Source organism: Sus scrofa, chromosome 7 (assembly GCF_000003025.6).
Source record: "Sus scrofa isolate TJ Tabasco breed Duroc chromosome 7, Sscrofa11.1, whole genome shotgun sequence".
Taxonomy (NCBI): Eukaryota; Metazoa; Chordata; class Mammalia; order Artiodactyla; family Suidae; genus Sus; species Sus scrofa.
In genome coordinates, this window is record NC_010449.5 from 25,651,077 (window position 1) to 25,668,538 (window position 17,462).

Genomic DNA, 17,462 nt, shown 5'->3' on the forward strand with positions numbered 1-17,462 from the left:
GTGTTTATTATTGTAAGACTGTGATTTATTAAAACTGTCTTACTTCTTCAAGCAGACCAAGATTTCCTCTGTGCTACTGAGGCTAAGATATATGGGGTTTGTGGAAAGAGTCTGTGAATGAGACAGGGTTATAGTACCCGGGCTGCAGTGTTAGTCAGAGCTGATAGAGCGTTTTCACCCAGGGTTGTCAGGAAGAGCTCTAGTCCCATTTTTTCCCTCATTGCCAAACTTATGAATGTGTTACCTTTAAGAGGGGTTACTGCTCCAGTTGAGTTTTGAGTTAGAGGGTCTGGAACCACATGATTTACATTGCTATAGTCATCTGTGGCATGTCTTGACGGAATTGCTCGTCCTGTGTCCATCCTTCCTGTGGCACTCCTGCATCAAGTACCATCAGTGATGTCTCCTCTGGCCAGTGGAGATGGTAGGCACGTACCTCTGACACTGTCTGCTTATTTTGAAAGCATGTGAATGCTGTCCTGGGCAATGGTGGGATCAAAACCCATTCTTCCAAGATGTTTTTGAAAAATTACTCAGCGAAATGTATTAGGGAGAGGAAACAAATGAAGGTTCTAGGTCCATGCGTGTAGATCTGTTTCTTGGCAAAATTCACAAAGGCTTATGAAGCAGAGGCCTTATAAAAATAAATTACCCATAAATATTATGGGTATACCAAGAATAAGACATGCCGAACTGATCTCACTTGTTTCTCGATAGTGTTTCTGGATTTGTAAGGAAAAGAATGACTGTTGACCCCATGGATCTTTATTTCAGATAGATCCTGAACTATCTTGATGAGATTGCTAAGAACAAGATAAGAAATTTCAGCAAGGCTGATAGTTCCTGAAATCTTATTTTTTTTAATCTGTGGAACTTTTGTCACCTTGGTTGAAACTTTACTTAGAACTTCAATATAGGATACAAACAGGAACGTTACCGTAAGTATTTGTATAGATGCCTCCCAAGGGGCCCTGCAATGTGCTTACCTGATCGTGCGTTTTAGTAAAATTTATAAAAATCAGGTATTTTTGAGTTACTTTTCTTAAAAAGCCTCCGTCCCAAATTGTAATAATTTCAGACCCCCGCGAATTTGGATTCATCTTTGAATAAAAACAAAAGGAGGCTGACCGTATTGAAGCAGGGGTGAGGGGCTCAGATGCATCTATTTGGCTTCCCTCCAGCCCAGTGGCGGCCTTTGTGACTGAATCCACTGTGATTCCCAGACTTGTGGATGTCTGACATCTCTTGGGAAGTTTTGGGACCCGTAGATTCCCAGGTCCTTCAGCAGAACAGAATCAGAATCTGTGCGGATGAGTCCAAGAACTCTGTAAAATTTTTTTTTAAAGAAACTCAAAGAGTTCTGATGATAAAACCAGTTTGGGGGACCTTGGATTAGGTGATAAAACATGCTCCCCAAACTCTTCAGCCTGAGGGGTGGATCTTTTTGGGAACTGTTCCCTTGACATCGTGATGCACAAACACTTTATCAATGACTAAGACAAGGAGAGAGAAGACATGGAGAATGTTTTTTGTCAAGGAGGAGTTAGAGAGTGTGCTTTACAGTGAGACAGACCTGGGTTCTTTACATCTCTGCCTCCTTCTGCTTCCGCAGAAACCATCTCTCTTATTGGGTTGTTGAAAACGTTTAAAGAGATAATGCACATAAAGAACTCAGTACATATAGACCTGCCATAGAGATGGGCAGAAAGTAAATTGGCTTTTATCACTATAACCATCATTACTAACAATAAAATCTTAGAAGAATTAGCAGAGAAAAAGAGTCGTGATTCAAAGTGGATTGAACTCAGAGTGAATGCAAACCAGAATAAAGGGCAAGGAGAGACTTCAGTCAATTCAACAACCATTTATTAAATGTCCCTTTTTCTTGATGTCTCCAAGGAACTAATGCTTTAGTCAGGGAGAGAGATGCATAAGTCAATGTAAATTATACAAATTTGATAAGAGTAACTATATATATAAATGCAGAGAGAACTATGGAGGTAGAAAGGCGTGTACATCAAGCTGGTTATTGAGAATGTCTTATAAAGGAGTTTTTGAGGTGAATATCGTGAGTATTGGAGGATGAAATAAATTGACTAGACCAAAAAAAAAGGAGGAATGATACCTCATTAAGAGAGATTTTCTTTTCTCTTGCATCACTGATGAAGATTTTTAAAAATTATTGATAGGTTAGGGGAGAGTATTTCAGTTTAATAACCCATAATTGGTAATGTCATGCTAAGATGTAATCTAATCCTTTGTGATGTGTAACCTTATACACATATACGCATTGTTTTAGAAGGATTACTGTCTTTTTGAGCTCTTTCTGGTGAAGATTTCGATATCTATTCTATTATCTGTGATTTTCATAAAAAGTAAAAGCAAAATTATGAATTATGTAGTTATAATTGTATATACTGTATATTGAACATATTTCTGTTAGGAAAGGACTTTCCCTTAATTTAGAATTGGTGCAAACTGATTCATTCACTTACAATTTTATGTATGTGCTGTTTGGAACAATTTTCTGTAGACTAGCATCTGACTCTGTATATTTTGAAACTTGTTTCTCTTCAAATATTTACATACCTCTGGTGCCAGGTATCATAGGACATGATGGATATGGACTCTTGGCTTACCTCTGGAGTGAAAATTTTAATAGGAGGTATAATTGAGAACTCTATTTTATGTATGAGAATATTTATACCAATAATCTTGAAGAGCCCAGCATTGTGAATTCTCCCAAGTGGCCAAGTCAGTGCCTGTATTCACACAAAAAGAAACATAATATAGCGACCTAAATGAACTAAATGGTTTTCCCATCTTATGTCCATTACTTGAGGACCATCACAGGAGACTGACTTTATGGTTTAGAGCAATGCTTTGTATAGTTGTCCTTTTGTTTTCTCTTCTCACACTTCTTCACTGCTCCAGAGCAGTAAAGGCTTCTTGCTACCTAAACATATCTCTCAAACCCATCTTGTCCCTCTCCAGCTTCATGACTATCTAGATCACTCAGATTTTCTAACTCTCTTATTCTCTTTTTCCTACCACTTAGCAGCTTTATCCTTCTACTTCATCCATCATGACAAGAAATCAGGTGCAGGACTCCTGTTAGATGGCAGGGGAGGGAAATAATTTGAGCTCTTTAGCAGGGGAGCAGAGTGAAGGGAGGAAAAGTAGGTAACATTCACCCATTGATGATGCTTAACTTGGTCCTATTGACTGGACCAGAGCAGAGAGGAAAAAAGAGAGTCTTAGATTTAGGTTACAAGATCCAGTGGTAAAAGAGGTGGTCAATTTGTATAATTCTACAGATATTGCTCTAAGATGGAGTATCTTAACATTTTGTCTTCCATGAATTTTAGATTTTACTCTAAACACTTCTGCCATTTACATATACAGTGGAATATTACTCAGCTATAAAAAAGAATGAAATAATGACATTTGCAGCAACATGGATGCAACTAGAGATTATCATACTAATGAAGTAAGTCAGAAAGACAAAAACAAATACCATATGTTCTTACTTATATGTGGAATCTAAAATATGACACAAATGAACATATTTATGAAACAGAAACAGACTTACAGACATGGAGAACAGACTTGCGGTTGCCAAGGGGGAGAGGTGAAGGAGAGAGCTGGACTGGAAGTCTGGGGTTAGCAGATGCACACTACTGTATTTAGAATGGATAAGCAATGAGGTCCTACTGTATAGCACAGGGAATTATATCCAATCTCCTGGGATAGACCATGATGGAAAAGAATATTAAAAAGAATGTGTATATTTATGACTGAGTCACTTTGCTGTACAGCAGAAATTAGCACAACATTGTTAATCAGCTATACTTTGTAAAAAAAAATCATGGTTAATAAAAAAATAAGTGAACATCACATAACATGTTCATTTGGAACTAAACAAAATTTACTCAGGGAATATTCTGTTTTCTCTATCAACTGGTATCTGCAAGAGAGATAAAGGGTAGTAGATACTTACACATATCATTTAATTGGAGTTGAAAATGGAAGAATGAATTTTATGAATTTAAAATTAATTTTTACATATGTCACTACATCTGAAGAATTTTAATAAATATTAATGTTTTAAGTTTTTGGCTTATGAAACCCTTTCCTTTTACAGTACACTAGAAAGTTTAATTATCATAGAAATTATGAATGTATATATGAGTAGTTTTTCTCTATGAATATTTAAAAAAATTTCATACTGTATGAATGATTTTGCTCCATTAGACTCTATGAATATTTTGCTCCATTAAAAAGCAGACCCCTGAGTTATTTACATTTGGCCTAGAAAAGGTTTAGCTTAAATATTTGTCATTATTCTAGCTTAGGTTGCAAAGAAAAATATTTCTTTATCTGCTCCATAGAACTTCAGATCACATGGTATTTGTATTATTTTATATTTTTGATGTATACATACACACACGCACACGCACACCTTCCACAACTAGCCTGTGTGTTGTATATGATGGATTGCCTCTGCTTCTTTTATCTATATCATAATGTTAGATGTATACTAAGTGTATAAAATATTGAAATGAATCAATATTCAAATATTGAAATGCATTTTAAAAATCAATTTTTAAGGTCTCATGATAGTTAAAAATTAACTTTTGTATTTCCACAATGGCAAGTTGTATAGCCTATTTCCAAAATACATACTCTTATGCATTATCTTTTTTTATTGTTCATTTACAATGTTGTGCCAATTTCTACTGTACAGCAAAGTAACCCAGTCATACATATGTATATACACTCCCTTCATATGCATTATCTTGAAATTCCAATAATCTCCAAGAATTTGGATGAGATGAGGACACTAAACAATGCTCAAACCATATTTTAGCCATTGCTGTTGTCTGGAGAACACATTGGAAGCCTAAATGTTTAGGAGAGATTGCAGTATTCAGATAATGACGAAATATTAGGGAGATGTCTACATGGGTATAATGTGAGGTGTTCAAAATGATCACCCTGTGATAGAGTTAGTAGCAGGTAAAATAAAATCTCTAAATATACACCTATTACAGTCTAATTTTTGTGACCCTTTCATATCTTTAAGATGCTTGCAAATTATTGCACAAATATTGTGATTATTTGAATCAATATCAAAGTGTGGATACCTGCGAAATTGATTCACCATGGTGTAGCCTATTTGGCTGGCTAGATAAATATGGCCATTCCCACACCATGGCCAGGGGATGGCAACTCATGTTACCAACCAAATAATGGGGATTTTTATTATCTTAAATGAAAAGTCACAGCAAAATCTTAAAAATATGTTAATTCAAACCAGATGTAGAAAGGTTTTGTTAAAATGTCAAAATAGCCCTGTAAAGGAATAGTTCCTTTATTGTTTGAATAGTAGTTAAACTTTAGACATTAAAATAACATCAGGCTTGAAGTATAACATAAACTCCCTAAGAGTAAAAAAATAAAGTAAACCAAGGATTTTATACTTTTAATTGAAACCTGCTCTATTTTATTCATTGTAATAAAATTATATCCTATCATGATTTCCTAAAGCTCTTTACATAATTGTCTTTATTGACCAAACTTAGAAAATGGTTATTTCTTAAATGACCTCATTATATTGTGGCTATTTTTAAAAAGGAAAATGTTCTGATTCGTTGGATTCTAATTAATGTATTTATCATAATTTCATTAAAGTATCTTCAGTGATTATCAAAATTTAGCTTTCATGACCTAGGAATTTGGTTACTATCATCTCTGCTCATTTTTCAGTTTTACCGCTTAATAATATGCTAAGTCACTGTTTCGTTACATACATTTCTATATAATGATTCAAGATTTTTGTTAAATTATTTGTTGAGTAAAATAATCACTTAAGGGTTAATATGACCTATATTTCTTGAAGATTCAAATTTGTCTTGTCCCCTTCATGCTGTGATGTGCTGCCGTACTTTATTCTCTAACGTAGAGTGGTTAGAGAAGCACTCTTTATTGCTTTCTGTTATCATATTAATGTAAATGGGTCTAAAATATTTAAACATTCTGTATTTAGTTAGACCTGAATACTAGTAATATCAATTAATATTATTCTCTAGTAAGAGAGTGTTGTTTTAGATTTCATTACAATATCCTAAAACTAGTAGTAACTTTGCTTTTCTTTCTGATTGACGGAGATTAGAATAGATGCTCTAAATTTTTTATGATAGTTTGTGAGTACATATTTACGTGTATGTGTGTGAGAGTCAGAGACAGAAAGACAGACAGAGACAGAAGGACAGAGCTCACACTAGCCTCAGGCAGAAAGGCTAAATTCATGGATGTGTAATTGACAACTGTGTTGAAATCTGCACAAACGTTAACTATTTTAAAAAGACACTATAAAGAGTGAGGATTACAATTCCGAGTAAAGTCACCTCCCTTGTACCACCAGCCACTGTGTCCTATTAATTTTTTTTCTGGGAATTCTATTCCCAGTGCCATTTCTCTGCAGTGGAACTTGTCACAAGTTGAGTTCCCACTGTTGCCTGAGAATTCCCATATCGAAGATACAGATTTTGGTTTGGTGCATATTTTTACAGCTTTCTCCATGTTCGTGTTGTATACTTTTCATTATTTATATATTATTCCTAAAATGTATTGCTCATGTCATAATTTATTATTCTTCATTATGCTCGTGTCATAGCTCATGGTGATGTCAGTGGTAATTTCTCTACGTGGTGATTGCAGAATTTGATTGTCAGTTATTGCTCTAGTAGGCTAAACTATAGACTTGGTGGCAAACTGGTAAATTTAATATTTTGATTCAACGTTGAGGTTTTTAAGAATAGTTTCATAGAAAATGTAGAAAAATAAACTCTTGGCAGGAGGAGTTAAATATTCCTGTTGTGTCCTCTATTGTATTTATTTATTTGTTCAGGTTCTGAGAACAAGTAGTAGTAATTCCACGATAGAACTAAATAGGGTATCATGACTTTTACTAACTAAAACCAGTAATATGTCAGGATCTCAGCTTTGTAAACTTATTCTAACGGACACGTGTAATTTACACCTTACTATAAGCATTGTAAAATTTCATACGTTGAAAATTATTTGGAGGTAACATTTTCATGTGGAAAGTAAATGCTTAGCCTGTGGCCTTTTAAACTCTCCCTGCTCTCAGGAGTATTGGAGGCTCCTAAATAAAACGAAGAGACTAAAGATCAGTCAAGTGTAAACCCCAGAGTGTAGCATTCCTGACTATTAGTCACTTGACCAGATCCTGCTACATGAGGACGTTAAACCCAGATCTAGTTATTATATATTTATGACATTGAGTCTTTAGCTACGTTGGCTTGGTTTTGCAATAGTCAATGCCAATACGTTTAATAAACATGAATACATTAAATAATAAATACCAATATGTTGCAATACCAATAGCAGATGCGTTTAATAAATTAAATGTTAATTTATAGACTCCAATTGCCTGTATAATCATAAGCTTCCTGAAAAAGTAAAGTCATGCTTGACAGATTATTCAGAGTCCCTACCTCTGCATAACTATTGTGTGTTTAAGATGGCTGACCACACGGAAGTGATGAAGGGCATTCGTCAGTATCCAGGAATTCGCTATCCTGTCCTAACTCCGAATCTCCAGGGTTTTCACCGTGCTGTAAGTGTGCTACTAAGTTTTCTAAAATTGATATGCGTCTTGTTGTAGAGATCTTTACAAAGTTAAACTGGCGTGATATGTGACTTCCTGGTTATCCAGCGTAAATAGTATCACTAATATATTCACATAGGGACATGGAGATCCGTGAGCTTGCAGCATTGCTGCCATCAAAATGCTCCACATAAATGGCTCTTCCAGCCTCATCCATCAAGAATTAAAACACAGACCTGCAATTATCCATTTTGATGAAATTCTTTTGAAAGTGCATTTCATGCCTCCCTCTCAAAAAAAGTAATACAGAATAAAACATTCTTAGTACAATATTATAATTATTAATATTATTGTAGTGGATAATTATGTTTGTCACTTTTGGGGGGTCAGCTTTCTGTGGCTGTTGTTCCCACCATCTACATGACGCCAGTTGCTGTCATTGGCACCACCTCTGACAACTTTCCTTATTCATCTTCTGGTTTGTTTCTTCAATCTATGTGACTTAGAAATTTATACACCGCAAAGCTTTCATGATTACACATACTAGAAGAATCAGTGCCATTTTAAGTAAAGGCTTGAAGTGTTATGTGTGCATGGCTTTACTGTAAAAGTTTGGCAGTGGCTAATTTTGGTGTTAATGGATGCTTTTTGCTTTTGTATTTGGGAATGTGTTGCATAAGTTGGAAATTGTGGGTGCTCAGTTGATGTCTCAACTGTTAGGGTATCTTGTGAAACCTCTTTTGTTGGATTTGATACAGTTTTGTATCTCATTGCAAAGAAAGAGGCCCCTTAAGAAATTGTAAATATTGCTGGCATCCAGGTCCTGACAAAGTAGGGAATGTTCCCACCGTGAGAAAGAAATGACAGGATACCCTCAAGATAACTTAGAATATAGTAGGATAAGGCTTGGCTTGGGAGTCAGGCAAGCTTGTGTTTTTGAACGTAGCTCCAGAACTTTGACTAGCCTCTTTGAGTCACAGTTTTCTCATCTATAAAATCAGCATAATATTTAGTTTAAAAGATAGTGGATTATAAATAGGATATGCAAGAGAGTTCCTGTTGTGGCATGGAACAGGATGTGGGTTCGATCCCTGCCCTTGCTCGGTGGGTCAGGGATCCAGCATTGCCCTGAGCTGTGGTGTAGGTCGCAGAGGCAGCTCGGATCTCTGTGTTGCTATGGCTGTGGCATAGGCCAGCAGTTGCAGCTCCGATTTGACCCCTAGCCTGGGAACTTCTATATGCCACAGGTTCGGCCCTAAAAAGCAAAAAAAAAAAAGCAACCAAAAAGAAATAAGACATGCAAAGTGCTAACAACAACCCCAGCACATAGTAGGTGTTCGATAAATAGAACTTTAATTTTAAAGGTTAAAAATTTATTTTGTATGAAGGAGTGGAAGCCAATTTTTTTTAAACGTTGGAGGAAAGATGACTTTTTTTTCTTAAGGTATTTGTAGGGTATCAGAGAGAAAGGGGAGTCTAGGCACAGTGCTAGAGATAACTGCATAGAAAGTCTTAAACATCCAGCTAGAAAACTAGGAGGCTTGATATTTGAAAAACAAGCACTGGGGAAGCCTGGGGGAAAGAGGAAAGATGGCAAAAGGGACAAGCCGAAAAACTTATAAGGTCAACATTTGGGATTTAAAGATTGGTGAGAAGATTAAGGCATTAAATAACAAGAGTTTGCTTGTAATAGTTAAGGTAGGAAACAGTGGAAGCCAGATGAAGAAGCAAAATCTAAATGATCACTTGGAAAACCATTTTTTATGTTGGATTGTAAGAAGAGAAGACAAACAGAAAGCATTTATCATCCTCTATGTTAATAATTGTTCAAAAAGTGATGTTTTCCATAAATATTAAGAGATTTGATCAGAGTGCTAATATTTTCCAGAATTAGGGTGAAAATATTTCTGGGAGTTCCCATTGTGGCTTAGCAGGTTAAGAACCCTACAGGTATCCGTGAAGATATAGGTTCAATCCCTGGCCTTGCTCAGTGATTAAGGATAAGGTAGTTGCTGTAAGCTTCGGTGTAGGTCACAGATACAGCTTGGATCTGGCGTTGCTGTGGCTGTGGTGTAGGCCTGCAGCTCCGATTTGAATCCCCAGCCTGGGAACTTCCATATGTTGCAGGTGCAGCCATAAAAAACAAAAAATGAAATTCCTGAGCATAGCCATTAGGAAAGGCAAAATTGGGGTGTGTTTTCTGTGCCTCACAGATATGTGCGTGTTGGAGCGTGTGGAATTATTCTGCTGTTATAAAGTATTTGGCCCGCTGAGAGAAATCTGATTTTAAATTCTATGGACAATGTTAGAGAACACAGGTATTCCTTTACAGGGGAGTTAATGTGTTTCCTGCTGCTATCATTTATTTTTTTGAAATTATTAGCTGTTGCCTTTTAATTATGTTTTTCAGGTTGCTGCAGGAGCCACTGAGGTATCAGTTTTTGGTGCCGCCTCTGAATCCTTTAGCAAGAAGAATATTAACTGTTCTATCGAAGAAAGTATGGAGAAGTTTGAGGAGGTCGTTAAGTCTGCAAGGCACATGAATATTCCAGCTCGAGGGTACTTGTAGAATCTAACAAATTCCCTTTTTAATATTGAATTTTATTGGAGTATATGGTTGACTTCCAGCGTTGTATTCATTTCAGGCATACAGCAGAGTGAATCAGTCACACATATGAATATATCCATTCTTTTTCCCATATAGGCTATTACACTCTTAAGGAGATTTTCCTGTGCTATACCGTAGGTTCTCGTTAATAGAATCCCACAAATTCTGTTTAGTTCAGTAATGTCTATTGTTAAAGCTCCGTGTGAACTATCTAGACATTGTTTTACCACATGTAACAATGCACCTAGGGTATCTTATTTGTACCGTGTGTGCTCAGGGCCATCATTGTGTATTCATACATTTCATTAACGTCACTTGATAATCAGGAGGGTATATTTGGCCCGTGGGGTGTAATGCATTTGAGATCAGAGGGACTAGCCTGACATTGTTATTCATTTTATTAATTATGAATTACCCAAATGCAGCCACTTTTGGCTCTCAACCTAGTAAGCTATAGATTATGAAGTCAATAGAAAGGTATAAGCCCATAGTAGCCTTTGGAAAGGAATCATACAATGTGTTTTCTAATGAAAGTTTTTTTTAAGAACCATGCTTTTTCTTCAAAGAATATTTTATGTCTGTTGGGAGTTCCCATCATGGCTCAGCAGACCCGACTAGTGTCCATGAGGATGTGGGTTGGATCCCTGGTGTCGCTCATTCAGTTAAGGAGCTGGTGTTGCCGTGAGCTGTGGTGTAGGTTGCAGACATGGCTTGGATCCTGTGTTGCTGTGGCTGTGTCTATGGCCGGCAGCTGCAGCTCTGATTCAACCCACGGTCTGGGAACTTCCATATACTGCAGGTGTGGTCCTAAAAAGAAAAAAAAAAAAAAAAGGCAGCAGTGTTTTGTGAAAAAATTCAGCAGCATATGTAAAATGTAAAATTCAGGTGCCCTGGGGTCTTGGGTCCCTCCTTTCACCCATTCAGCATCCCTTTCTTTTTTCTTTCTTTTTGCTTTTTAGGGCCAAACCCACAGAGTATGGAAGTTCCCAGTCTAGGAATTGAATCAGAGCTGCAGCTGCCAGCCTCCGCCACAGCCACAGCAACTCGGGATCTGAGCCACATCTGTGACCTACACCACAGCTCAGGGCAATGCCGTATTCTTCACCCACTGATCGAGGCCAGGGATTGAACCTGCATCCTCATGGATACTAGTCGGGTTCCTTGCCGTTGAGCCACATTGGGAACTCCTCAGCTTCCCTTTCTATAGCCGACTTCCATACTTTCTCTGCATGACCCCAAAGCAAAGGGATATGGGGAAGGCGAAGAGAGAGGAGACCTACTTTGGTTCTTGCCTGACTCTAGGCCAGCAGGAGAGCCTCTATTAACAAGCTCTAGACCCCAGGCCCATGTCTGTGAAATGCATTGCCAATCGTTACTGAATAAAGCAGTTGTTACTAAGACACCAGCTAATTTTCTGTTTGCTATAATTATGGAGATATGATAAACATGCCATATCTTCATAAATTAAAATTTAAAACGTTTGTAAGAGAAGGCTGAGTGCTGTCACTGGGTTTTGACATAGGTTGCCCTTCCTTTGGTTGAAGGGAGCAAAGTTCACTTTCGTCATTAATGAGAAAGACAAGTGGAACCAACTTTGAGTGACAGTATTAGAAAAGGATTGAAATTCAACCAGGGTCATTTGCAGAGCAAGCAGAATTAGATTACACCATAGTTAGCTCTTGTTGGTTTGCTTATTTTTTCAAACTTATTTTTCCTTTCTCCTTAGTAAATTTCCAGCATGGGTTTTTAAAGATATATAATTTGTTTTGTAACACACACACACATCATGCAAAGCACAAATGACAAAACTGAAAAAAACCAGGATAATGTACTTCCATAGACAGTAAATAAAGGATGTCTATTTGTAAGGCAAAAATTTCTTAACCACCTTCAGAAGGAAGAGATGTACTATCAGTTTCTAAATTCATACACATACATTGCTGTATCTCTTCCTTTTCAAAGAAAGGGGAAAATGAAGACCCTGTTTTTCTATGTAAGTGTCTAAATATGGAGTGTAGGTTTTAGAGTAAAGTAATTTTCTTTGGAAAGTTGAAAAAACACAAACTCTAAGAAGTCAGGGGGGTGCATGTGCAGTTTGTGCTTCAAATGGGAAGATTTTTTTTTTAAATGTTGAAAGGGGGATATGAATAAATTGTTAGTATCAGATTTTATCATTGTAGTTTTTATAAAATAGAATAGGTAACACAGTAAGGCTCATAGAAGCCCTAAGTCCTCTTTAATACTGATTGTTGAATATTTTATATCATCCTATCAGTAAAGAAACTTCTAACCAGGCTACAACTTAAAGTTTTCCAGGCTTTGATAACAAGGATGGGCAAGCAGTGACCTGCAGGGGAATGAAATCAGCAAAGGACATTGGAGACGTCTTATAGAGTTACACTGTAGACAAATGTGGGTTTTCCAATGCAGATTTCCTTCCTTGGGAGCACAAGTCTCCAATTTGCTAAAACACTAGACACTTTTAGAAATATACCTTTGGATGGATGGATGTGAATTCACTCTTGGTACAGCTGAAAAATTTCTTGTTCTCCTCCAAACTTTTACAGAGTTTGAATTAGATTTTATTTCCACTGACAATCTAGATGGTAGGTACTCATTATTAAAAGCCATAGTCCAGTGGGACTCATTTAAGGAAAAGAACCATGCTTAACCAGTTAAACCTGAACTAGATGCTCTGGCAGGTGTTACTATGGCAACAGCAGCATGGACATGGATCACCATCCAGAAAATGTATGTCACCAGCTGCTGTCAGATTTAAAGGCCATAAGGCAGGGAACATTACATAAATGCTTACTAAAGCCATTTAAGCTTTTATAAAAATAAGAAACTTTCATATGGTCTAAATTGCAGCTTTTGTTAAAGTTATGAAGGCTATTGTTTATTTCCTCCCTGCCCAGAAACATGTACGTACATGTGTTTGTACACAGGTACACAGTTTTTTTGTTTTTGTTTCTCTTTGTTTTGTTCTTCGATTTTTAGGGCCACACCTACAGTGTATGGAAATTCCCAGGCTAGAGGTGGAATCAAAGCTGCCACTGCCTGTTTACACCACAGCCACAGCCGCAGCAACATGGGATCCAAGCCATGTCTGTGATATACACCACAGCTCATGGCAACACCCGACCCTTAACCCACTGAGTGAGGCCAGGGATCTAACCTGTAGCCTCGTGGATACTAGTCAAGTTCATTAACACTGGGCCACAGTGAGCACTCCCTAACTTTTTTTTTTTTCTGTGTACATCGTTTTTATACAGGCTCAGGTAGTTTAGCTAACATCTGGGACACCAGGCCAGATCATTGACATAAAGTACAGAGTCAGTGACCACTGCTGCACACACTTCGTGCATGTGAGCAGTGAAATGTCCACATTTTACCTTCCTTCTTTCATGTGTAATTCACATGTTTAAAAAATCCAGGTTATTTTTCTCTTATCTGTCTATAAATTTTTAAAACGTTAAAAAGACAACAAAAAATGAAAGCCTGTTAAACGTGTGATCATTTTATCTGTTTTTATCAATGACATTTTTGGGCAGCGTTATCTCTTGGTTTATTAAAATCCTGTAAAATTGAAATGCCTCGGATGTGAAATCATGCTCTAATATGTAAGATGTTCAGGTTTTACTCCTTTCTGTTTGAAGTTAGTATCAAACTTCTCTTTAATGGAGTCACAAGAATCACATGCTTATATGCTCATATATTTTTGAGCTGACATGCTTTTGGTGACAATACTAATTTAAAAAAAGAAACTTGCCAAGGCGCCTTGTTAATTTCCCTGTATGATGCTTATAAATATGTAAACTCACAAGATCAGCAGTTGTATGTATCAAAGCAAAGGATTTTTACGTGATGACGTCTTAGGCTTCTCCTATAAAGTGACCTAGAATGATTGGATCCATGATTAATTTCCTGAAAGTCTGAACCTACTCAAACTTGAAAGAAGTGTATTTGTAACACTTTTTCTAGGAGCCAATCAAAATTATTCACTCACTATTAAAAAAATACAAAATACAAAAATATTTAAGTGTGAACTGTAACTGCTGAATTTCTTTGCAAATTCCCAGAAAAAGTAGAGGTACAAGATAATGAGAACAAGGAGTAAAAGGCAAATTAATAATTTAACATAGACAACCATAGATAACTTTTAGGTATGGAAAAACAAAGAGAGTTTTAGGATGCAATAATGTTCCGCTTTCATCGTAAACTCTTTATAAAATGGGATGAATACTTATCAATATTTTGGAGGAGATGAAGCATCAGGTTTTCATGGAGCCGTAATGAGTGCCTATTTCATATACTTCTTCATCTCAATAGCCATCATCACTCACTTTCTTCTTATCCCAAACCAATGATCTAGCCTCTATAGTGTCAATTACGGGAGTTCCCTGGTATCTCAGTAGGTTAAGGACCTGGCATGGTCGCTGCAGTGGCTCTCATTACTGCTGTGGCATGGGTTCGATCCCTGGCCTGAGAACTTCCTCATGCCTTAAGCATGGTCAAAAGTAAATAAAATGGCAATGATTTCCAGCAACTGTGAAATAAAGGCATAGTCTTCTTTCTCAAAATAGTCAGTTTTCTTTGGCTTTTTCCTTTGGGAGAAAATGTATAATTCAACACATTTATTCAAGAACTTGCAACCTACTTGTTTGTTAGCCAAAGCACCTTGGTCGTGTTGAACATGTTGTGTTTCCTGTCCTTCCCCTACCTCGTGCATATACTGTTGTGGATCCTGATACTGTAATAGCAGCCGTATTAAGTGAGATAATGACCCTCCTTGTTTAGGGCTCAATGTTTGACATACACAGTGACTGGCAGGCCGTGTTTCTCATGACTGATGGAAGCACATGCCTTCCACTGGGGAATCTATCCCAGTGGGATTCACATGCATCTATGGCACTGTCTTCTTATAAGTGGACAGCTTATTGCTCAAAGTTCCTTTCCAACTTCTACTGTTAAACTGAGGGCTTTGCGTTGGCCTGAAAGAGCAATTCACATCATCATTTACTAAAATATGGCGCATGAAACTCTAAAAATGAGACATCTGTTAAAACTATTTTCTTTTATACATATGGTTTGTTGGAGTTACACTTTTTTTTAGCCTTACACATTATTCTGTCACTGCTGTGTGCCAGAATCACACATACCCAGCTATAGTTAATATGTGTAAGTTGTGGTTATGCAGTCATATCTAAATAGCCTTCATGTAGAGCTTTTGAGGAAAAAATGTGTTTTGTCATTTCTCATGAAATTTGCATTTTAGAGCAAAAGGAGAATGTTAGCAGAATTGCTTATTGAGACCAAAGGACAGTCATTATTTCGTACATCATTCACAGTAATAAATGCATGATAGACTCTCAAGATTTATTTTGAATTGGCTTGTTGGTAATGGAATGCTATTTTGTATTGTTTATAGGTTGATATATTCTGCATGAATGCATCAAATCTGCTTCTCTGTTCAAATGTCTTTATTACTTTAATTGACATTACATGTTATCTCATCACTCTTGGCATTGTTTTTCTCTTCTGAGGATAACACTTCACACTCCAAGTGTTTGTGGCATTTATTCACGGTTTTTCATTCTTTTGGTTTCATTTTGCTACAATGATTGGAGGAACATGGGCTAATTGTGGGAAGGTAGACCTGCATAAGCCCTCACTGTAGGTGAATTTTCATCATTCAGTTCTGCTGGGTAAAGTTGTTAAAGACTTAAATGCTTCCGATTTATGTATCTTTTATCATGACTTTGCATCATACAGATAAATGGCCTCAGCCAGTACAAATAAAAATAACTCATCTTTCTATCCAGAGTTTATTGTAACACTGTTTTTTGTTGATTTTAGGACAATTGGTTTCAATATGGTTGGTGATTCCTTTATTACTCTGTCATCCTAAATAATGTTTAAAACGTGGTTCCAAGTCTGAACTCCCAGAATCCTGTCATCTCTGGCTACAGAATTTAGGATGTTAATATCCTGAATCTAGCTATTTGCTGATTATAAAGCCTAGGAATTTCATAGGAAATTATTCAGAAGATTAAAATGGTATTTTTACTAACATATTTTTGCATTAATTCATTCAAGGAATGCTGTTTTATATAATGTCCTATCTTGTGATGCTGTGTGGATTATGAAAATGAAAAGCAACCCTAACTTCAAAGAGTTTCCAGGAGTTCCTGTTGTGGTTCAGTGGTTAACGAATCCGACTAGGAACCATGAGGTTGCGGGTTCAATCCCTGGCCTTGCTCAGTGGGTTAAGGATCTGGCATTGGTGGGAACTGTGGCGTAGGTTGCAGACGTGGCTCGGATCCCATATTGTTGTGGTTCTAGCGTAGGCCGGTGGCTACAGCTCCAATTAGACCCCTACCTAGCCTGGGAACCTCCATATGCCACGGAAGTGGCCCTAGAAAAGGCAAAAAAAAAAAAAAGAAAGAAAGAAAGACAAAGAGTTTCCAGCAGAATGGGAAAGTAAGAGGTATGCAAGAAATAATGATTATATGGTCAGAAAGCCAAATATTTTAAGATAGATATAGATAAATCCTATTGAAGTTCAAAGTAATACTGTATTAAATTTCTCTAGCATTATGTGTAGAAACCTTAAGGAAAAAAATGTAAAAAAACGGAGTCATTGGAGATGGATAGGAGTTCCTGCTGTGGCCCAGTGGGTTAAGAACCGACTGCAGTGGCTTGGGTTGCTACAGAGACGCAGGTTCTATCCCTGGGCCACCTCAGTGGGTTAAAGGATCTGGCATTGCTGCAGCTGTGGCATAGGTCACAGCTGCGGCTTGGATTCAGTCCCTGGCCCTGAAACATCCATATGCCATGGGTGTAGCCATTAAAAATATTAAAAATAAAGGTTGGTAAAAATATGGAAACATAACCAGGCAAGGCAGGAAATCTGCAAAGACCAAAGGCGTAGTGAAGGGAAATTTCCAGGAATGTTTGGGTAACAGGCAGAAGTTGATATTTACTGGAGTAGGAGCTTTTGAGGCTGAGCAATGGAAGGCAGGTGGAAAGATGAGGTTTCACAAGTTGCTGGACTTGAATACTAAGTTTAGACAATGGCACTCCGTTAAAGTTTTTTTAGAATGGAAAAATAGGCGCTCAGACCCATGCTCTAGGAGTATTATTTGGGCAATAGATATTGGAATACAGATGAGTGAGTGACATGAGACTAGAGGCAAAGAGGGCACTTAAGAGACA

The 17,462-nt window shown here is 37.1% G+C and overlaps 1 protein-coding gene across 4 annotated transcripts in view; it reads left to right on the forward strand.

Annotated features, from left to right (window-relative positions):
• The window catches only part of HMGCLL1 (3-hydroxymethyl-3-methylglutaryl-CoA lyase like 1), a 187,518-nt gene that overhangs the window by 54,356 nt on the left and 115,700 nt on the right, over positions 1-17,462 (forward strand). For all 4 annotated transcript variants that reach the window (XR_002345636.1, XM_003356605.4, XM_021098510.1 and 1 more), the window contains exons 4-5: positions 7,550-7,645; positions 10,047-10,195. Coding sequence is in view for 3 of the 4 variants with exons in the window: in XM_003356605.4 (XP_003356653.2) it covers positions 7,550-7,645; positions 10,047-10,195 (245 nt within the window). In the remaining variant the exon portion in view is untranslated. The remainder of the gene's footprint in view (positions 1-7,549; positions 7,646-10,046; positions 10,196-17,462) is intronic.